Genomic DNA, 23,947 nt, shown 5'->3' with positions numbered 1-23,947 from the left:
TCAAGGCGAGAGAAGACCTTTGCACCATTCTATTGTGTTGTCATGTCAGCAATGTGCATGCCTTGATCGCTTTTTCTTTCAATTGCCTTGTTCGATTGACGCATATCCACACAGATGCTTACAACTCCTTCACTGTCCTTTTTGGGTACTACCACTATGGGCTAAAACCCATGGTGTTGGAGCAGTAGAATGTTTAATGATTTAGGTGGTCATTACAACCCTGGCGGTCGGTGTTAAAGCAGCAGTAAGACCGCCAACAGGCCGGCGGTAAAAAATTTGCAATTACGACCGTGGCGGAAACCGCCAACAAAGACAGCCACTTTAACACTCCGACTGCCACGGCGGTACAAACAAACAGCGCGGCGGTCACCGCCAACAGACGGGCGGAGGACAATGTACTGCCCACACTATTATGACAGGCCAATCCGCCACCTTTTCCGGGGCGGATTCACCGCGGATAAAAACACAGCGGAAACAGGAATCCCGAAGGGAAAACGCTCACCTCTACACACCCCACGAGGAACGAGGACACCATGGACTCGGAACTCCAAATTCTTCCTGCAATAGTCTTCCTGCTCCTCTACCAGGAGCACGAACGCCGGCGGCGAAGACCACGGTGAGTACTACACCTACGACACAGGGGAGGGGGAGGCAAAAAACAGGGATACACACACGCAACACCCCCACCCTCAACCACTACAACACACACACTAATGCATATCAATACATCACAGTTACACCCCCAAACCGCCCGGAAGAATGCAAAGACAATAGAAAATGAGTGTAACCATTGTAATATATTAAAAGCAAGTAGGCAGAAATATATATATACACCATGTACATAATATATACCAAGCATAGTAGTCCAGGTAGTACTCTAAGAAAGTCCGTGGAACACTGGGACCACACAGTATGGGCGAGGCCCACACAAGATCCCCGACCATGACGGAGAGAACACTGCAGGGGCATCAAACAGCAACTAAACAGGCACCTCAGGGGGAGGGAAAGGGGGGGCACCTCAGCAGCTTGAGTGCACAACGCCAAATCCATGAGGGGGCCACATGCCCACTGTTCCATCCTGGGGAGTGCTAAGCCACAGTCTCTCAAGTCTCTACAGTGGGTGGTTTGCCCACTGTTCAATCCTGGGGAGTGCTAAGCCACAGTCTCTCAAGTCTCTATAGTGGGTGGTTTGCCCACTGTTCAATCCTGGGGAATGCAAAGCCACAGTCTCTCAAGTCTCTACAGTGGGTGGGTTGCCCACTGTTCAATCCTGGGGAGTACAAAGCCACAGTCTCTCAGTGGATAACAGTCTCCACTGGTTCTGGAGGGGGCATGGTGCCCAGAGTGCTTCATCCTACTAAGGACAGAGGTAGTGGATGACAGTCTCCACTGGTTCTGGAGGGGGCATGGTGCCCAGAGTGCTTCATCCTGCTAAGGACAGAGGTAGTGGATGACAGTCTCCACTGGTTCTGGAGGGGGCATGGTGCCCAGAGTGCATCATTCACCCCGTGACGGACTCAGTTGCGTCAGTGCCCTTGCCGCTCATGGGCCAGCGGTGCTTGAGATGGCGGTGCCCTGTTCAGCGATGCTTGAGACGGCGGTGCCCTGTTCAGCGGTGCTTGAGACGGCGGTGCCCTGTTCAGCGGTACTTGAGATGGCAGTGCCCTGTTCAGCGGTGCTTGAGACAGCGGTGCCCTGTTCAGCGGTGCTTGAGATGGCGGTGCCCTGTTCAGCGGTGCTTGAGACGGCGGAGCCCTGTTCAGCAGTGCTTGAGACGGCGGTGCCCTGTTCAGCAGTGCTTGAGACGGCGGTGCCCTGTTCAGCGGTGCTTGAGATGGCGGTGCCCTGTTCAGCGGTGCATGAGATGGCGGTCTCCATTGCAGGGTCTCAGCTGCTGGCGGCCCTTCATGGCCCAGTGGGGGTTTTGCTGGCGGTCCGTCATGGCCCAGTGGGGCTTTTGCTGGCGGTCCTTCATGGCCCAGCGGGGCTAGTGCTGGTGGTGGCCTCCTGGGCAGGTGGGCTGGTGCTGGCGGTGGCCTCCTGGGCAGCTGGGCTGGTGGTGGCCTCCTGGGAAGCTGGGCTGGTGGTGGGGGTGGCCTCCTGGGCAGCTGGGCTGGTGCTGGCGGTGGCCTACTGGGCAGCTGGGCTGGTGCTGGCGGTGGCCTCCTGGGCAGCTGGGCTGGTGGTGGGGGTGGCCTCCTGGGTAGCTGGGCTGGTGCTGGTGGTGGCCTCCTGGGCAGGTGGGCTGGTGGTGGGGGTGGCCTCCTGGGCAGCTGGGCTGGTGCTGGTGGTGGCCTCCTGGGCAGCTGGGCTGGTGCTGGCGGTGGCCTCCTGGACAGCTGGGCTGATGGTGGGGGTGGCCTCCTGGGCTGCTGGGCTGGTGCTGGCGGTGGCCTCCTGGGCAGGTGGGCTGGTGGTGGGGGTGGCCTCCTGGGCAGCTGGGCTGGTGCTGGCGGGCCCCTCGTGGGCAGGTGGGCTAGTGCTGGCGGTCCTCTCCTGGGCAGCGGGGCTTGTGCTGGAGGTAGCCTCCTGGGCAGCGGGGATGATGGCGGTCTTCTCCGCCATGCTGCTTTTCCCAGACTTGCCGGGTTTCTTGTGGCCCGTCCCCACCTTGGAAGGTGTCACAGCTGACTCCACACTCCCACCGGGACCCCTGGGAGCGGCTTTGGTGGCTGGAGTCTTCCTCCTCTCCCGCCGGGCACTGGCCATCTTCTGAGGCTTCACTGGTGGGGGACTGTCTGTGCTGTGGCTCCGTGCCACACTGGCTGCCCTGGTGGCCGGTGCACTCCAGATTACGGTGACTACAGGCACCACTGGTCCCGGAGATGTTGTGGCTGAGGTGCTAGTTCAGGACCTAGGAGATGGACGGGGTGGGGGAGGTGTGGGAAAAAGGTCAAGGGTGGACAGGAAAAGTTTTTGGGACACACTGGGACGGGTAGCTGGAGGGGGTTTGGGAGTGGAGGAAGAAGTGGTGGTTGTAGGAGGTGTACGTTTGGTGACTTTGGGTGAAGGTGCATGCGCTGGAGGCTGTCGTGAGGTGAATGGCTTTTGGGTGGGTGTGTGCCCTCGTTTGTGTATCTTGGGAGGGGGCGCCACAGACACACTGGGAGAGGACCCAGGGGACGTGTGAATGGTAGTGGGGGTGGTGACTGCACGTGATCGGGTGTGGTGGTGGGTGTGCTGGAGACGGACGTAGTGGCTGTAGATGTAGTGCATGCAGGTGTGAGTGTAGCCGAGACTGGGAGGGAGGAGGGAGACGAGGAGGAGGGGGACACAGTGGAGGCAGTGGATGTTGGTGTGTCTGCATGTGTGTGATGCTTGTGTGAGTGCATGTGGGATGTGTGGTGCTTATGTTTGCCAGAGCTTCCCTTGTGTGTTGACGTGTGTGCATGCTGGTCTGTAGATGTGCTTGGGATAGGCTGCGGTAGAGGGGATTGGGTCTGGGTGGAGGAAGTTGGAGGGGGGAGGCTAGAGACGGGGACAATGGCTGCCATCAGTGCTGAGGCCAGAGTCTGAAAAGCTCTCTGAAGGGCTGCCTGACCAGAATGAATGCCCTCCAGGAATGCATTAGTTTGTTGCAACTGCATCTCTACACCCTGGATGGCATTCAAAATGGTAGACTGCCCAACAGTGAGGGACCTGAGGAGGTCAATGGCCTCTTCACTGAGGGCAGCAGGGGTGACTGGGGCAGGGCCTGAGGTGCCCGGGGCGAAGGTGATGCCCACCCTCCTGGGTGAGCGGGCACGGGGCAAAGGCTGAGGGGCTGCTGGGAGGGCGGTGCTGGTAGGGGGGGGTGGCGGCCGTACCTGTAGATGCGGGGGGCACAGATGTTGCCGCCACCACAACGGAGCTCCCATCAGAGGACGAGTCTGTGTCGATGGTCTCAACTCCTGTCCCCGCCGTGGAGCTCCCCTCGCCCTCCGTCTCACTGGTGAACTCTGAGTCCATAGTCTCGCCCTCCAGGGCCATGTGGGCTCCCTCGTGCTCCGGTGCCACTGCTCCTCCGCCTGATGATGCTAATGCATTCAAGAACAGGGAGACCACAAAAAGGGGGGGGACGACAAAAGAAAGACATGTTGAGGGCATGCATTACCGCTACCGTTGGCGGACACGACAGACACAGAAGCCCCCTGCACTACGCCGCACCCTTGGGCTCCACTGTTCAATTCCTGGGAAATGGCCTACAAGGCTATGGACGATATCTGCACACATAGATGACACAGGGGCATGACTAGGTGTACTTGGCACTCTACAGAGGTGGGGTGGGGTGCCACATGGCCTGCCTTATGGAGGGGCCTTGCCTACGGAACTCGCCCTGGCCTAGGGAAACCCACAGCCCACCTCCCCCACCCAGACACCGCCACTGCGCACAAAGTCAGCAGAATGAGAGTGTATTCACCCCCTTGTGGCTGCTGTGATGCCCTCAAGCGCCCATACAACTCCGTGTAGGCCACCGCCAGGATCCTGAACATCAGGGGGGTCATGGTGCGACGGGCACCCCTCCCATGTTGGGAGGCCATCCCCAGCTGAGCCTCTGCCGTCTTCTTGCTCCAGCGGCGAATGTCCTCCCATCTTTTCCGGCAGTGGGTGCTCCGTCTGTGGTAGACCCCCAGGGTCTGGACGTCCTTGGCGATGGCACGCCAAATTTCTTTTTTCTGGTGGGCGCTGACCTACATGAAATGTACAGGGGAAAAAGAGAAGTTATTACCAACTGCACCGTCAAAGAGATTGGCCCCCATCCCTACCCTTGCCATGTGGCACATGCATTCACCGTCTTTCTTACATCCAGCACTCTCCACACAGGCATAGCCCATACAACATGCTCCCTGTGTACTTACCTGTTTGTCTGGAGGACCGTAGAGTAGCGTGTACTGGGGAGGACCCCATCCACAAGCTTCTCCAACTCCTCCGATGTGAAGGCAGGGGCCCTTTCCCCAGACACTCGAGTCATTGTCTCTTCCAGACCGAGGTCACAGCAGCACTTGCAGTGTAGGTGCTCTCCTGTCGAAGATCAGGTATCGAGTGATTGAACAGATGGAAAATGGCGGTCACGTCCGCGGCGGTGCATACCGTCACGGCCGGCGTACATCATCATTGGCTCCTGGGACCCATAGGGTCCAATGTTAACCAATGCAGTATTGCGCCGCGGTCATCAACCGCCTACCACGACGGTGTAAAACTTAAAATTAAAAAATATTTTGAACCACGTGAGAAAGATACTCAACAGGTCTTATATAATAAACCGGTGCTGAGTGGTTTGTCTATTCAAGATATACATGATACAGTGGCATTAATGACAATCACAGATTATGAAGAGAACCCGACCACGGTTTCCACTGTATTGCAGGATTTGAATGTAGCATCAGATATACATATTACCAGTGGCCTGAAACAAAGATCGACCTGGACACCTAGATCTGCATTGGATAATAGTATAGACACATTCTACAAAATGGTATGGACAGACCTGAACAGACAAGATATGAAAGGGATACACTTAAACAAACCTAATCTTAATAAAGAGGAATATAAGGCACTACAATCGTTAAGATCGGATGACACTGTTATTATTAAGAAAGCTGATAAAGGTGGAAATATAGTGGTCTTAAACCGCAAAGACTATGAGCAGGAGGTTTACACACAATTACTTGATGAAAACTGCTATGAAAAAGTAATTTCCAATCCTATACATAATGTGACTAATAACATAAATAAGATGTTAAAAAATTGGAGAGAGAGGGAATTACTGGATGAGGATGAATACTTATATCTTAAGGTATTTCGTCCCAAATATCCATGTTTATATACGTTACCTAAAATTCACAAACAAGTAGCGTTTCCACCTGGAAGACCAATAGTCTCGGGTGTAGGTGGTCCTACAGAAAGATTATCTGAATTTGTAGACACTTTTTTGCAACCTTTTGTTCATAATCTACCTTCTTATATCAAGGATACGAAACATATATTAAGTATACTTTCAGATATACAATGGGATAGAGGTATGATTATGGTCACCCTAGATGTGGTGGCATTATATACAAGTATACAACATAAATTTGGTATTCAAGCATTAGAACATGTCTTGTTTAAGAGGTCTGCTAGTTTGATGGAACATACAAAAATGATAATTAGTATGACAGAGTTTATACTTAATAATAACTTTTTTCTATTTAAAAATGAGTGGTATAGACAGAAACAGGGTGTAGCCATGGGATCGAAGTTTTCCCCCTCATATGCCAATTTATTTATGGGGTGGTTCGAAGAAACTTGGATATGGGGTCCAAATGCAGCAGAATGGCACACCAATATTTTATACTTCGGACGTTACATTGATGATTGTTTTATGTTATGGACAGGAGATGTCAGTATGTTGGAGGATTTCTGTAAATATTTAAACAGTAATGATGTGAACATTAAGTTTACATATAAACATAGTGAGACATGCTTGGAATTTTTGGACGTTGAACTGTTCATTGAAAACAATAAAATAGAGAGTAGATTGTATCGTAAACCAACATCATGTAATAATATACTGCATTCCACCAGTGCCCACCCACAGCATCAGATTGAGGCAATACCGCTTGGAACACGTGTTGACAGCAGGACGATGGGATGGATACATACTCAGGAATAATTTTTGAATTGGATTACGCTTATCTTGGAATTTGATGAAATTTTGGGATTGTATGGACATTTACTCAGGAATAATGTTTTGAATTTGATTATCCTCATTTTGGAAGTTGAACTTTTGGGATTTAATATATGCAATTGCGACAGCGGGACGATGTGATAGACACTCACCTATGAACATTCTTTGAATCGGACTGGATTTAATCTGGAATTTGATGAACTTTTTTGGATTTAACTTATGCAACTGTAATTCTTGTTATACTAAACTTTATTTTTTCATTTGAGAGTGTGTATATTTTTATGCTTAACAAGTATGATAATTTACTGATCGTTATACCTTTTGCATGTGTGCTAATACCGTATATTAGACTACAGGTAACATTGGGTTACTTCTTTAGGGGAATTTGGAGGGTGTAACCTCAGTATTTGGCACCGTGCATCATGATAATAATGTTATTTTATATATAGAGGCAGGAGCGCCGTATCACTCATAATTCACCCCCATTTCTTGATCTCTTGTAGGAGTGGGCAGCTCCCTTCTCTCTACGATAATATTTCGTATCTGTACAAATTGATAAGATGGAGGATAGATCAAAAATAGCGGAAGAACTGTTCAAAAGTTTGGATAGAGGTGTAACAGTACGACAGGCTATAGGTGGTGGGAACGCCAAGAAAAAAGAAGGACTTAGGGATAAATTTATTAGGTTAGAGAAACTTAAGAAAAATGAAATGTCTAGATGGTGGGATGCAATTACATTACAACAGTACAAGAGGTTGGAGAGGATTCCACGGGGTTTACGTTCACATATATTTCCTACATATGATGATTTAGATGTTGATTTACTGAGAAGATGGGAAGAAGAGCTAAAATCTAATTCCATGAAACTGATGGATATTTTGATAGAAAACGCAGAAAGGAAAGTGAGTAAATTGCAAGCAGATATAGAGATATTGGAAAACGAGATTATGGAATTAAATCTTAAAGAAGCAACAGAGAAGAATTTCGTCATACTTAATGATGTGATCTTGAGATTTCAGGATGAAATTAAACAGAGGAAAGCCAGGAAGTTCAAAAGGGATGAAATGGATTATGCTAATGGTAGGGTATTTACATTCTCACGGAAATATGATCATTTGGTCAAGCACACAACCTTGGTAGTAGAACCAAGTACCTCAGTGGAATCTTCATCCACCTCTAGGAGTAGTTTGGCTACAGATATGAGTGATATAGAAGGTGGAGACGCACATGTAGGTTCTGTTATACAAGGAGTCGGTTTTTTACAAGAATTGAAAAGAATAAAACAAGGCAATTGGGAATTGAACCTAAAGAAAAACAGAATAGGAAGACAAGAAGAGGGAAAAGAGGAAGAAAAAAGCGAATCTCGCTCAGGAATGAGAACGAGATCGTGGGAAAAGAAAATACACAATGCGGAAAGGATTTAGATATTAATGTGGTAAATTTGTCAGATAAACTGTTATCTTCGGATATGATTGGTCTTCTAAATAAAGGTTTAGGTTTCTGTCCATCATCAGTTGGAGATATATGTAAAACTAAGATAGATTTGTATAAGTTTATTAGAAAACTTAAAATTAAAAAATATTTTGAACCACGTGAGAAAGATACTCAACAGGTCTTATATAATAAACCGGTGCTGAGTGGTTTGTCTATTCAAGATATACATGATACAGTGGCATTAATGACAATCACAGATTATGAAGAGAACCCGACCACGGTTTCCACTGTATTGCAGGATTTGAATGTAGCATCAGATATACATATTACCAGTGGCCTGAAACAAAGATCGACCTGGACACCTAGATCTGCATTGGATAATAGTATAGACACATTCTACAAAATGGTATGGACAGACCTGAACAGACAAGATATGAAAGGGATACACTTAAACAAACCTAATCTTAATAAAGAGGAATATAAGGCACTACAATCGTTAAGATCGGATGACACTGTTATTATTAAGAAAGCTGATAAAGGTGGAAATATAGTGGTCTTAAACCGCAAAGACTATGAGCAGGAGGTTTACACACAATTACTTGATGAAAACTGCTATGAAAAAGTAATTTCCAATCCTATACATAATGTGACTAATAACATAAATAAGATGTTAAAAAATTGGAGAGAGAGGGAATTACTGGATGAGGATGAATACTTATATCTTAAGGTATTTCGTCCCAAATATCCATGTTTATATACGTTACCTAAAATTCACAAACAAGTAGCGTTTCCACCTGGAAGACCAATAGTCTCGGGTGTAGGTGGTCCTACAGAAAGATTATCTGAATTTGTAGACACTTTTTTGCAACCTTTTGTTCATAATCTACCTTCTTATATCAAGGATACGAAACATATATTAAGTATACTTTCAGATATACAATGGGATAGAGGTATGATTATGGTCACCCTAGATGTGGTGGCATTATATACAAGTATACAACATAAATTTGGTATTCAAGCATTAGAACATGTCTTGTTTAAGAGGTCTGCTAGTTTGATGGAACATACAAAAATGATAATTAGTATGACAGAGTTTATACTTAATAATAACTTTTTTCTATTTAAAAATGAGTGGTATAGACAGAAACAGGGTGTAGCCATGGGATCGAAGTTTTCCCCCTCATATGCCAATTTATTTATGGGGTGGTTCGAAGAAACTTGGATATGGGGTCCAAATGCAGCAGAATGGCACACCAATATTTTATACTTCGGACGTTACATTGATGATTGTTTTATGTTATGGACAGGAGATGTCAGTATGTTGGAGGATTTCTGTAAATATTTAAACAGTAATGATGTGAACATTAAGTTTACATATAAACATAGTGAGACATGCTTGGAATTTTTGGACGTTGAACTGTTCATTGAAAACAATAAAATAGAGAGTAGATTGTATTGTAAACCAACATCATGTAATAATATACTGCATTCCACCAGTGCCCACCCACAGCATCAGATTGAGGCAATACCGCTTGGAACACGTGTTGACAGCAGGACGATGGGATGGATACATACTCAGGAATAATTTTTGAATTGGATTACGCTTATCTTGGAATTTGATGAAATTTTGGGATTGTATGGACATTTACTCAGGAATAATGTTTTGAATTTGATTATCCTCATTTTGGAAGTTGATGAACTTTTGGGATTTAATATATGCAATTGCGACAGCGGGACGATGTGATAGACACTCACCTATGAACATTCTTTGAATCGGACTGGATTTAATCTGGAATTTGATGAACTTTTTTGGATTTAACTTATGCAACTGTAATTCTTGTTATACTAAACTTTATTTTTTCATTTGAGAGTGTGTATATTTTTATGCTTAACAAGTATGATAATTTACTGATCGTTATACCTTTTGCATGTGTGCTAATACCGTATATTAGACTACAGGTAACATTGGGTTACTTCTTTAGGGGAATTTAGAGGGTGTAACCTCAGTATTTGGCACCGTGCATCATGATAATAATGTTATTTTATATATAGAGGCAGGAGCGCCGTATCACTCATAATTCACCCCCATTTCTTGATCTCTTGTAGGAGTGGGCAGCTCCCTTCTCTCTACGATAATATTTCGTATCTGTACAAATTGATAAGATGGAGGATAGATCAAAAATAGCGGAAGAACTGTTCAAAAGTTTGGATAGAGGTGTAACAGTACGACAGGCTATAGGTGGTGGGAACGCCAAGAAAAAAGAAGGACTTAGGGATAAATTTATTAGGTTAGAGAAACTTAAGAAAAATGAAATGTCTAGATGGTGGGATGCAATTACATTACAACAGTACAAGAGGTTGGAGAGGATTCCACGGGGTTTACGTTCACATATATTTCCTACATATGATGATTTAGATGTTGATTTACTGAGAAGATGGGAAGAAGAGCTAAAATCTAATTCCATGAAACTGATGGATATTTTGATAGAAAACGCAGAAAGGAAAGTGAGTAAATTGCAAGCAGATATAGAGATATTGGAAAACGAGATTATGGAATTAAATCTTAAAGAAGCAACAGAGAAGAATTTCGTCATACTTAATGATGTGATCTTGAGATTTCAGGATGAAATTAAACAGAGGAAAGCCAGGAAGTTCAAAAGGGATGAAATGGATTATGCTAATGGTAGGGTATTTACATTCTCACGGAAATATGATCATTTGGTCAAGCACACAACCTTGGTAGTAGAACCAAGTACCTCAGTGGAATCTTCATCCATCTCTAGGAGTAGTTTGGCTACAGATATGAGTGATATAGAAGGTGGAGACGCACATGTAGGTTCTGTTATACAAGGAGTCGGTTTTTTACAAGAATTGAAAAGAATAAAACAAGGCAATTGGGAATTGAACCTAAAGAAAAACAGAATAGGAAGACAAGAAGAGGGAAAAGAGGAAGAAAAAAGCGAATCTCGCTCAGGAATGAGAACGAGATCGTGGGAAAAGAAAATACACAATGCGGAAAGGATTTAGATATTAATGTGGTAAATTTGTCAGATAAACTGTTATCTTCGGATATGATTGGTCTTCTAAATAAAGGTTTAGGTTTCTGTCCATCATCAGTTGGAGATATATGTAAAACTAAGATAGATTTGTATAAGTTTATTAGAAAACTTAAAATTAAAAAATATTTTGAACCACGTGAGAAAGATACTCAACAGGTCTTATATAATAAACCGGTGCTGAGTGGTTTGTCTATTCAAGATATACATGATACAGTGGCATTAATGACAATCACAGATTATGAAGAGAACCCGACCACGGTTTCCACTGTATTGCAGGATTTGAATGTAGCATCAGATATACATATTACCAGTGGCCTGAAACAAAGATCGACCTGGACACCTAGATCTGCATTGGATAATAGTATAGACACATTCTACAAAATGGTATGGACAGACCTGAACAGACAAGATATGAAAGGGATACACTTAAACAAACCTAATCTTAATAAAGAGGAATATAAGGCACTACAATCGTTAAGATCGGATGACACTGTTATTATTAAGAAAGCTGATAAAGGTGGAAATATAGTGGTCTTAAACCGCAAAGACTATGAGCAGGAGGTTTACACACAATTACTTGATGAAAACTGCTATGAAAAAGTAATTTCCAATCCTATACATAATGTGACTAATAACATAAATAAGATGTTAAAAAATTGGAGAGAGAGGGAATTACTGGATGAGGATGAATACTTATATCTTAAGGTATTTCGTCCCAAATATCCATGTTTATATACGTTACCTAAAATTCACAAACAAGTAGCGTTTCCACCTGGAAGACCAATAGTCTCGGGTGTAGGTGGTCCTACAGAAAGATTATCTGAATTTGTAGACACTTTTTTGCAACCTTTTGTTCATAATCTACCTTCTTATATCAAGGATACGAAACATATATTAAGTATACTTTCAGATATACAATGGGATAGAGGTATGATTATGGTCACCCTAGATGTGGTGGCATTATATACAAGCATACAACATAAATTTGGTATTCAAGCATTAGAACATGTCTTGTTTAAGAGGTCTGCTAGTTTGATGGAACATACAAAAATGATAATTAGTATGACAGAGTTTATACTTAATAATAACTTTTTTCTATTTAAAAATGAGTGGTATAGACAGAAACAGGGTGTAGCCATGGGATCGAAGTTTTCCCCCTCATATGCCAATTTATTTATGGGGTGGTTCGAAGAAACTTGGATATGGGGTCCAAATGCAGCAGAATGGCACACCAATATTTTATACTTCGGACGTTACATTGATGATTGTTTTATGTTATGGACAGGAGATGTCAGTATGTTGGAGGATTTCTGTAAATATTTAAACAGTAATGATGTGAACATTAAGTTTACATATAAACATAGTGAGACATGCTTGGAATTTTTGGACGTTGAACTGTTCATTGAAAACAATAAAATAGAGAGTAGATTGTATCGTAAACCAACATCATGTAATAATATACTGCATTCCACCAGTGCCCACCCACAGCATCAGATTGAGGCAATACCGCTTGGAACACGTGTTGACAGCAGGACGATGGGATGGATACATACTCAGGAATAATTTTTGAATTGGATTACGCTTATCTTGGAATTTGATGAAATTTTGGGATTGTATGGACATTTACTCAGGAATAATGTTTTGAATTTGATTATCCTCATTTTGGAAGTTGATGAACTTTTGGGATTTAATATATGCAATTGCGACAGCGGGACGATGTGATAGACACTCACCTATGAACATTCTTTGAATCGGACTGGATTTAATCTGGAATTTGATGAACTTTTTTGGATTTAACTTATGCAACTGTAATTCTTGTTATACTAAACTTTATTTTTTCATTTGAGAGTGTGTATATTTTTATGCTTAACAAGTATGATAATTTACTGATCGTTATACCTTTTGCATGTGTGCTAATACCGTATATTATACAACGCCAGCGCAGTTACCTCACATCCCATTGTCCCACTTTACAGGTCAGGCAGCCGCCATTTCAGGGGCCCACATGGCTTCATTTTCAACTGCGTCACACATACCAAGGCCTACACTCTACACACATACAGGCCATCTTTTGTGTATGAATGGCTTTCTGTGTAAACTGTGGGTACGTACCTCTGAGTTGTTTGACTCTGTGCTCGCTGTTGTCCTTCATAGGCACCGTCCGCTGGGACATGGGAGGAGATGGCGGCATCCTCCGGTGTACCGACCGTTGGTGGACCTGTCGACAATGGAGGAGCGACATGTGATTATCACATACAGGCTTGACCGTGCCACAATCCAGGAACTGTGTACACAGTTGGAGCCAGACCTGATGTCAGCAATCCGCCATCCCACATGAATCCCCCCTCAAGTGCAGGTGCTGTCAGTGCTCCATTTCTTTGCAAACAACAGTGGCCATAGCATCAGGGATGTCCCAGCCTATGTTTTCCAACGTATTGTCCAGAGTGTTGTCTGCCCTTCTGAAACACATGCGGAGCTACATCGGTTTTCCTCAGGTGGAGGATTTGCCTACAGTGAAAGGTGATTTCTATGCCCTGGGACACATCCCCAACATCATAGGTGCCATTGATGGGACCCATGTGGCTTTGGCCCCCCCCCCACAGGAGTGAACAGGTGTACAGAAACCGGAAGAGTTATCATTCCATGAATGTACAGATGGTATGTTTGGCAGACCAGTACATCTCCCATGTGAATGCCATGTTCCCTGGCTCAGTGCATGACGCCTACATCCTGCGGAATAGCAGCATCCCTTATGTGATGGGTCAACTCCAGAGGCACTGTGTGTGGCTATTAGGTGAGCACCTGGAAGCAATTCAGTGGGAATGGTTGTCTGGGTCTGAGGATATCCCTCCAGGTTAGTGCGTGTCTAACAGTTGTCCCTCGCCATTTGCAGGTGACTCTGGTTACCCCAACCTGTCATGGCTACTGACCCCAGTGAGGAATCCCAGGACAACGCAGAGGAACGCTACAATGAGGCCCATGGGCGAACTAGGAGGGTGATCGAGCAGACCTTTGGCCTCCTGAAGGCCAGGTTCAGGTGCCTCCATATGACAGGTGGATCCCTATTCTACTCACCAAAGAAGGTGTGCCAGATCATCGTGGCCTTCTGTATGCTTCACAACTTGGCTTTGCGATGACAGGTGCCTTTTCTGCAGGAGGATGGTCCGGATGGCGGGGTTGTGGCAGCTGTGGAGCCTGTGGATAGTGAAGACGAGGAAGCAGAGGAAGAAGACATGAACAACAGGGACTCAGTGATCCAGCAATATTTCCAGTGAGACACAGGTAAGAGTACAGACCTGCCTACTACATGTACTTTAACACTACTACCTCTCTACTGTCTGTCGTTTTCATCCAGTGTATGGTCACTGAGTTGTCACTTTCCCTTATGATTTCACAGATGTGGGTCCCACTGTGTGATATCTGCTTAGATTCCTCATGGACTAGAGATGTGTGACATAAGTATGTTGACATTACAATTGAAAGAGCATTTTGTCACTGTAATTGCTAATACACTATTTCGAAATCACAGACAGACTCCAGATTGTTTTGTGCTTTAAGTGTGCTTATTTAAGTGCTCAATATTGGAGGGGGTAGTGAAATGGTGAGGGGTGATGGCGGAGGAATGTCCATGGTAGAGTCCAGTCTATTAGTCTCACAGGTGCATTGCCCATATGGGCATAGGAAGTGGAGCTGGAGCAGTTTAAGTATGGACAGGGTGACAAAGTGGAACAGTAGGATGACAATCAGGGTGGTCTCATTTCTTGGCGGGGGTCTTGGCATTGTGCTCTGTCTTGTTCCTGGATCTCAGGGACCGTTTGCGGGGTGGTTCTCCCTCTGCAGGGGGTGGGGTGCTGGTGTGGTGGTCCTGTGGCGGGGCATCCTGTCCACTAGCGCCGGCGGAGGTGGTGGGCAGTTCATCGTCCATGCTAGTGTCAGGGGCCCCTTGTAGTGCCACAGTGTCCCTCCTGGTGTTGAGTACTTCCTTCAGCACCCCTACGATGGTGCCCAGGGTGGAGCTGATGGTTCTGAGTTCCTCCCTGAAGCCCACATACTGTTCCTCCTGCAGGCGCTGGGTCTCCTGAAACTTGGCCAGTACCGTTGCCATTGTCTCCTGGGAGTGGTGGTAGGCTCCCATGATGGAGGAGAGGGCCTCGTGGAGAGTGGGTTCCCTTGGCCTGTCCGCCCGCTGTCGCACAGCAGCCCTCCCAGTTCCCCTGTGTTCCTGGGCCTCCGTCCCCTGGACCGTGTGCCCACTGCCACTGCCCCCAGGTCCCTGTTGTTGTTGGGGTGGTGGGTTATCCTGGGTTCCCTGTAGTGGTGGACACACAGCTGATTGACGTGTCCTGGGGACGGAGGTATGGGCCCGCTGGGTGGGTGCTGTGCTGGTGTTTCCAGAGGGGGGAAGGTCTGTGGTGGGCTGTGACTGGGTGAGGGGAACCGACTGTCCCGAGGTCCCCGATGGGCCGGGCTGGTCATCTAGATCCAGTTGGACAGAGCTGCTGTCATCACTGTGGGCCTCTTCTGTTGGTGGTGTGGACATGTGTGGACCCTCCTGTCCGGTGACGTTGGGTAGGGGTCCTGCAGGGCTATAAAAAGATGGTTATTACATCTGTGTGTGTCATGGTGTGCAATGGGTGGGTGACCGTGTACCCAAGTGCTTGCATTCCTGTGTGGGACCTTGTGTGATGATGGTTTAGGGGGTTGTATGGGTATGTGCAGTGGGCATGCTTTAGTGATGGGTGTCCATGCTTTGTTGTTTCATGCAGGGCTTGGTGTTGGGATGGGTGGTTTGTGATGTTGGGACATATGTGAGGACTTGGGGTGCCGAGGGTGAGGGGGAGGGTGGGGTATGTGCTGGCATGCAGGTAGGGTGGGGGATGTAATAATTAAGATTTGTCTTACCAGAGTCTATTTCTCCACCTACTCCTGTGAGGCCCTCAGGATGCAGAATCGCCAAGAACTGCTCCTCCCATGTTGTTAGTTGTGGGGGAGGAGGTGGGGGTCCGCAGCAAGTCCGCTGAACTGCATGGTGGTGTCTTGAGACCACAGAACGCACCTTCCCCTGTAGGTCGTTCCACCTCTTCCTGATGTCCTCCCGATTTCTTGGGTGCTGTCCCACTGCATTGACCCTGACACTATTCTTCGCCATAGCTCCATCTTCCTTGCTATTGAGGTGTGCTGCACCTGTGATCCGAATAGCTGTGGCTGTACCCGGACGATTTCCTCCACCATGACCCTGAGCTCCTCCTCCGAGAACCTGGGGTGTCTTTGCCGTGCCATGGGGTGGTGTAGGTGATGCGTGAGGTGGAGTGTGTGGTGATAAGTGTGCTGATATTTAGTGGGGTGTTGTGTGAGGTGCGTGGAAGTTCTGTGGGTGATGGTGTTGTGTGCCTGTGGATGCTGTTGTTCTTGCTGCTGCTGTCTCTCTCTGAATTTTTGGTAGTAGGGGTCTGTGGGTGATGTGGGTGTGTGTTTTATATTGTATTGGGTGTGTGGGAGTGGTGTGTGTATGTGTATCAGGTGTGTGTATTTCGAATTGTCCAATGTGGCTGTGTTTTGTATGTGTGTGTGTATTTTGAGCGCGGCGGTGTGTACCGCCAATGGAATACCGCAGTTGAAAGACCGCCGTGTGGATTCGTGTGTCGTGATAGTGTGGTCGTATTTCTGTTGGCGTGATGGTGGAGGTTTTGTTTTCGCCAGTTTATCACTGACCTTTGGTGTGGCGGACTTGTGTGGGTGTCTCAATTTTGGCGGATTTCGTAATGTGGGTCATAGTAGCTGTGGCGGAATTCCGCGGCCGCGGCAGTGTGTTGGCGGTCTTCTGCACGGCGGTAAGCGGCTTTTACCGCCAATGTTGTAATGAGGGCCTTAATGTTTAAGTAATGATTCGAGTTCCATTTCAACAACTTCTTGTAAATGAAATGCAATTTGTCTGTGTCTTTGAGCAACAGGATGGATGTCCTCATTAATATGCAATTGTACTTTCGTAGTCTTAAATTTTCCTAACCCATGAAACAAGGAAGGGCACTGACTAACTATTTCGTTATGAGCATTCATGTTGTAGTTCACTGAGATCAGTTCCATATCAGAAGCTGTGCTGAAACTGAGTAGACAGGCACTTGATGCCGCACCTTGAAGTACATGAATGGGTGTTTTCACTTTTGTCTTCTTGTGTTTTATCGTCGCTAAGAATGAATCTTGACTTTTCAATGGTGGCGATGCAGCCGATGTGTATACTTGATCACGTCAGTCGTGGCAATGGATATATTTCATTATATTTTCCCTCAGGCATAGTGTTTGTAGATGCACCATTGTAGATAATGAAAAGGTGTTGAACAACCATTTTCTTTCAGCGTAATCTTTGGACAATTTTTTAATGACTTTGGTGTTTTTCATGTCGACTTTTCTTTGACTGGTATTTTTCTTCTCCTGTGGCCAGCCCAACATGTACCCATTTTTCTGAGGTAAACAGCAAGATTGCACAACCATCCTCTTCACTATCACTTGAAATTGTTACTGAAGAACTTTTTGACGATGATTTAGATAATGATCGACTTCGTTTGGTGATGATTTGTCTCAACTGGTGTTGTCACTTGGTCTTGTGGGCATGCGTCGAACGTCGTTTCTGGAATTTTTGTATGGGCATTTTGTCTTCTCCCCATGACAAACTTACTCTTTCCTTCTCCTTGCAAACCTTCATAAAATGGTTCTCCTTACCACGGCCTTTGCATATCTGTCCAATGGCGGGACATTTACCTTCACATGGAAGTGAAAATCTACACCTGAAACACAACTTCTTTGGAGACATTACTTTGTGTCCTTAAGCCTTGTGCTTCAGCTTGCTTTTCATTTTCATGACTGCCTCGCTTTGGGTACCTCTGGACTCCATGTCAGCAGCTTATCAACTGGCACTTTCCTCAGCTCTGGCAGCCGTTAGTGCTCACTCCAGGCTAAGAGTTTCTCTTAGCATTTGTCATCTGAATGAATCTGCCAGGCATCCATCAGTAACCCTTGGATGTATTCCTTCCTCTTCATTAAATTAAGTGAACTTACAGTGCTTGGTGAGCGTATACAGTCTCTTAACAAATTTGTCTATGGTTTCACCAACTCTGTCCTTCTTGACTGAAAATGTACCTTGTTTAATCTACAGTTGACACTGGGTTAAACTTGACATTCAAGATTTCTCTAATTTGATAGTATGTTACATCGTCATCTCTCAGCATTTTCTTTATGACTTCTTCTACACTCTCACCAGCAAGATTCTTAAGTTATTTGATAAACTTCATTATCTGTTTTTTCTAGTCCATCAATGAAATCATCAAATGTCTCTATCAAAGTAATCCATATATCGCCAGTATTCTGCTTTTTGGTGGTATACAATGGTGGTTTCAGGAAGGTGCCAGTATTATAATCATTTCTGGTATTGGATGACACTGAGAATTTAGTTCTCTCCAATACTGCCTGTTGTCCACTAGGATTGCTTCCTATGTGCCATCTCTAAGCTCTGTGATGTGCTGGCCTGTGGGCCATCTTGGACAATCTGTGGAACTGTGACCTCTTTCTTGGTCTCCATTGGAGCGCTTCACTTTTCTGGAGATCTCTGGAGTTGTTCTGATCTCTACTCAGTAGCATTGGTAATGTGCCGTTTTGGGTGTGGATGGCTCCATAAGCACCACCCTGGGCACTTCTCCTTGGCCCACTTCCTCAGTGTTGTGGTGTAATGACTCTTTTGAATCAGTTCTGATAAGCAGGCGACCATTTCTTTATCGGAATTGCTTTGTTTTCAGGTGCCCTTTTGTGGTTTTTGACAATTGGTTAATCTATGCCTCGCAGCACTTTTGATCACAGTGTTACCTTGCAATGTGGTGTCGCTATTTCCTGCTCTTTCAAAACTTTGTTGTAATTACCTTTAGCATTATCACTCCGTATAATGTATAGCTTTATGTTGCATCGTAGCACAGTACCTCTTTTTACGGCCTTGCCAGCAGGATCTTGGCCATCAATGTGAAGACTTCTCAGTGAAGCCTTTGGTATTTTCAAGTGCTTCACACTGACTGTCGTTGCACTCTGACTCCACATATGCCAAACATCGATTTCGTACTGTGATGGAGGCAAACATGGCACTCACAAGCAGTTTATTTGGACCACACGAACTCTCTGGGAGAGCACTGTCAACCTTTGGGTTACTTATCCCCTATCAAGTTGCCAATTGTAGCATCTTCTCTGGTCTGGGTACCCGACAAGGACTATTTACACATGGAGCTGGGTATTACACATCTTTATTTGTCTGCATGTAACCACAAACTCAACGTTCTAAACCTGCATTCACTTCACCACGCTCTAACACTTATGTCACAGTTCTATTGAGTCCATCAGGAGCCAAAAGCATTCAGTCATTAATAACTCACACAGCACTACACATGACTGCAAGTATTGTCGGATTATAAGCTGTAGTCTGAGATGTAGTATTAATATGTTGTTTATTTGTCTGTTTGTGAAGGTCTCCCCAATGTAGAAATTCCTATTTTAGAAATCCTTGAAAGGTTTTCTAATAAACTACAAGGCCTCTTTTTTTCACAAAAGGTCACACACAAGCAAACATTCAGTGTGAAGAAGAAACTCTGGTTTAATTCTGATTGTAAATTAGCCAAAGACTTGCTAATGATGGCTGTCAAAAGATGTTTACGACAGGAGATTGCAGAAACTAGGCGCAATTATAAAACAGCACTTGTGAAAGCTAAGAGTGAATGGGATGAAAGGAATTGGCAAGATCTACTATGTGCTCAAATAATAATAGAGTTTTCTGGCACATAATTTCACATGGAAGCTTAGATAGCACAAACTCTTATCACCACCACCTAGAGCCTGGAAAAATGGATTACTCACTTTTCATCCCTGTATGCCCTGACTGAGTCTGAAGACCTGTCCTTCTGCTTGAGATGTGAAACTCTTTCTTCATCTACTTGTAATGCAGATACATCTGCGGCTAGTGCAATTTCTTTTAAGATATTTATACCCTTATTGCCATAAACCGTCTTAAACCAGCACCTGGCCCTGACAAGATCCCTGGAGATATGTTTAAAGCCGAGCCCTAAGTGTGGTCCAATTATATCAATCTTTTGTTGAACACTATTGCGGCTGGCCGAGAAATCCCTGAATCCTGGTGAGAAGCTGAAATAATTCCTATCACAAGAAGGGAGATGCTGGCAATCCATCAAATTATAGGCACGTCAGCTTAATAGGTTATTTGCAGAAGGGTTTTGCAAGACAGGTCCTCAATAAGCTGTTAAAAAGAGTAGGTGAGCACCATAAGCTGTCCCCACTTCAAGATGGCTTCCGCACAAGAACCAGTACTATTGACCAGGTGTTCAGATTTATAATCTTATACTGAAAATAATTGCTGATAAACAAAGAGTGTATGTAGCTTTTGAAGATTTCTGAGCTGCATTCAATCTTGTCCCACGGTGAAAATTATGGAGGGTCCTAGGCGAGATGGGCATCCCTGCAAACCTGATCAATCTTATTTTGTGATTACATGAAATAAACTTTGCACAGATTTGTTGGGGAGATAAAGTGATCGCATCCCTATACTACGACGTCTTCGCGAGGGGAGTGTTCTAGCACCCACCTTATTCATTTTCTATATAAATGAAGTTGCTAAAGATCTATTGGCGTGCTTGAATGAGGGGGTAAAATTGTCTGAGAGGTTTAAGTAGGGCCCCCAACTTAATAAGAGCTCTTTACTTTTCCAACCTAGATTTAAATCAAATGTAAGGCTGCATAATAGAACCTGCACTTGTTCAATATCTCCTCCCCTTGAAGTCTATTGTGCCACGGCGCAACATGCAGCTCTTCATGGAGCAGAACTGTGGTGCTATGCAGACCTGAAAAAAATAGCTATAGCAGAGAATAATTTCATAAGAGCTCTCATTTCAGTTCCTTCTAGTGCTCCCTTTGTTCCCCTTTTTTGATACTGGTCTTAATAGAATTTCTGATGAGGCAAAATTGAAGCCCCTGGCCTCCTGGGTACATTTATGGTCCTCACCAGAGTTAATTGATTATAGGTATTCCCTTAAGGAATTGTTGGGCATGTCTAATGCATTTCAAGTTCCCTGGCTTAAGTTTGTAAAAAGCTACTTCTTGGGGGGGGAGATTTGGCTGAGAGAACATGGTGGGCTGCTGTGGCACAGGCCCCCCTCCATGGTGAAGCAGGCAGAGCCAGCACAAGTAAAGGCTGGTTTAGCCCTGACCTGCTTCAGGCTCCAGCAAGAAGGTGTAAGACTGTGAGGAGGGAGAGTGAAGCACCAGAAGGGCCCAGAAAGCTTTCAGGAAGCCAACAAGGACGGCCCCTGTTGTGGAACTCGTGGAGTGGGGCTCAATCACAAGGTAGGAGGGTGTTTGACACTTTGGGGGTTATTCTAACTTTGGAGGAGTGTTAATCCGTCCCAAAAGTGACGGTAAAGTGACGGATATACCACCAGCCGTATTACGAGTTCCATAGGATATAATGGACTCGTAATACGGCTGGTGGTAAATCTGTCACTTTTCCGTCACTTTTGGGACGGATTAACACCTCCTCCAAAGTTAGAATAACCCCCTTTATGTTTGGAGACTGCTGGTAACTTCTTTAACCCCGTCAGTTTAGGTGAGGGTGAAGGGCCCGGGGACCCAGGGGTGAAGCTGTTCCTACCTGTGCATTGGGTCATGCTTTTAAAAAACAGACTAGAGGTTTGGGCAGCAAAAAAAATAGTAACACTACTCCTAAAATTACCTCCTCTGTGAGAAATTACTTTAAACTTAAACCTGGGGTGGAAGTCTTCCCATCCAAAAATTGGAAACTTTACAGGAAAGGCATTCTCAATGCACTACGGATATGCATGAGCAGACCTCTTATAAGGGTCCCTGGATTAGGGGGCTCCCTCCAAGTAATGGAGATTCCTTGAAGGGCTGGTGAGGAGCCATCCCAGGGGGATGAAGGGGTCCCCTCTCCACAGGCAGCTGGCGTCGAGGCTCCTCCTGCCGGAAGTGTAGTACAAAGGTCTTTGGAGGACAGTGTCCCTTGTCAAGACCTGGTTGATCAGTTGGACCCCTCTCTATGTGCTTCTGGTGATAACCCCACAGTAGAAACAATGCTACTTTCCCATCACTAAGGATATCGGGAAAGGATTTTCCATATCTGAAAAAAATCAGGCAGAAATAAGAGAGGCCTGTGAGGCTCTGGAAAGGAAGCTTGATCTCCTGTCATTAAGAACTCAGGCTCTGGAAGATACGGTGGGAACTATGAAAGAGGAAATAGAAGTGCATAAAGTTGATATTCAGGCTTTCAAAGACTCTGAACAGGCTCTCCAGAGTAAATTGGAACAATTGGAGAATAGCTCAAGGAGAAAAAATATGAGAGTCCTGCATGTTCCGGAAGGGGCGGAAGGAGACGATTTGAAGGCATTTTCAGTATCACTCTTGAAGTCTGTGCCTTCATTAGAGGAGAGTGAAGAAGAAATTGCACGGGACATTCCAAGGATACATAGAGACCCCTTCAGGAAAAATCCAAACAACAGCAAGCCTCGGAAAATCCTGATTAATTTTCTAACATGTGGTCTGAAGGAAAAAATCTTGTCGAAGGCACTTAAGTTGAGAACTATAAAAGCGCAGGACTTTTCCTTTGAGATCAAATTAGACCTCTCCAGGATCACCATCAATAGGCAGTGGGAGTTGGGACAACGGCTTGAGGAATTTAGATTGTTGGGGGCTTCTGCACAACTTAAGTTTCCTGCTACCCTTAAAGTCATGTTTAATAATAAGATGCATAATGTAAGGGATGAGAAGGCTGCGGATGAGCAACTGGCAGCTTTCAATTCTGGGGGCAGTGCTACTGGAAAGTAACACCTATAGTCCTCGCCCGGGAGTCACGTAAGCTCTAACTGTGGACATACCTCGGTCCACTATTCAAAGGGGGTTCTCCAAGGGAGGGGGTGGGACGGGGGAGGGAATGGGTCACAGGGTGGGGAGCATGTGGCGAAAAAAAGAAAAAAAAGGTTCCTCTTTCACCTCAATTAATGTGGCACCCAGTGGATAATGGTTGGTGAGAGTAGTGAATGCCGGGACCCCAGGGATATTTTTGTTCCAGATACTTTCTTGGAATGTTAATGGTCTAAGAACAAAGGGCAGGAGAGAATTTTTTTCACAATATCTAAAGGATTCCCCAGCTCAAATCTTAATTCTACAGGAGACTCATCTAACCTGAGAAGAGGGGATTGAACTCTTTAAAAAGCAAAAATGGCTTCACTCCTATGCTTGTACAGAGCACAGTTTTAATACCAGGGGAGTGGTTATTTTAGCCAAGCATGGGATTAAGGCAGGATTATTGTATATACGATCTGATCCAGTGGGTAGATGGATTATAGTCAAATTACTAATTTATAACTGAAGATATACAGTGGCTGGGTTCTATGGCCCAAACTGCAACGATACTGGCCCTTTGGAAAAGTGTTTTTCACAGCTAGTAGATTTTCCCGATCCGGTTATAATCGCTGGAGACTTTAATGTCATGCTAGATAACAAACTAGATAGATCTGAGAAGTGCAGGTCATTAGGGACTCCAAAATCTCGACACTTTTTGAGAGGAATGATGAAAGAGTGGGGGTTAAGGGACTTATGGCGGCAGAGAAAGGGGGATCTAAGGGATTTCTCCTTCTATAATAAAAAATATAAGCATGCCTCTCGTATAGATTACTTTCTTATTGACATGAGGCTCGAGGGCTTGGTAGGCAATATTACCTATCTGCCCACTCACCTCTCAGATCATGCA

The 23,947-nt window shown here is 45.2% G+C and overlaps 1 protein-coding gene across 1 annotated transcript in view; it reads left to right on the top strand.

The window, feature by feature from the left end:
• Positions 1-23,947, top strand: part of LOC138283610 (dynein axonemal heavy chain 11-like) — a 2,790,563-nt gene that overhangs the window by 75,823 nt on the left and 2,690,793 nt on the right. The window contains exons 3-6 of the mRNA XM_069221547.1: positions 7,482-7,729; positions 10,500-10,766; positions 11,342-11,742; positions 22,294-23,018. Of these exons, the coding sequence (XP_069077648.1) occupies positions 7,482-7,729; positions 10,500-10,766; positions 11,342-11,742; positions 22,294-23,018 (1,641 nt within the window). The remainder of the gene's footprint in view (positions 1-7,481; positions 7,730-10,499; positions 10,767-11,341; positions 11,743-22,293; positions 23,019-23,947) is intronic.

This window comes from Pleurodeles waltl, chromosome 3_1, assembly GCF_031143425.1.
Source record: "Pleurodeles waltl isolate 20211129_DDA chromosome 3_1, aPleWal1.hap1.20221129, whole genome shotgun sequence".
NCBI lineage: Eukaryota > Metazoa > Chordata > Amphibia > Caudata > Salamandridae > Pleurodeles > Pleurodeles waltl.
Note: the sequence above shows the minus strand (reverse complement) of the source record. Positions and strands in the feature narration are given on the sequence as shown.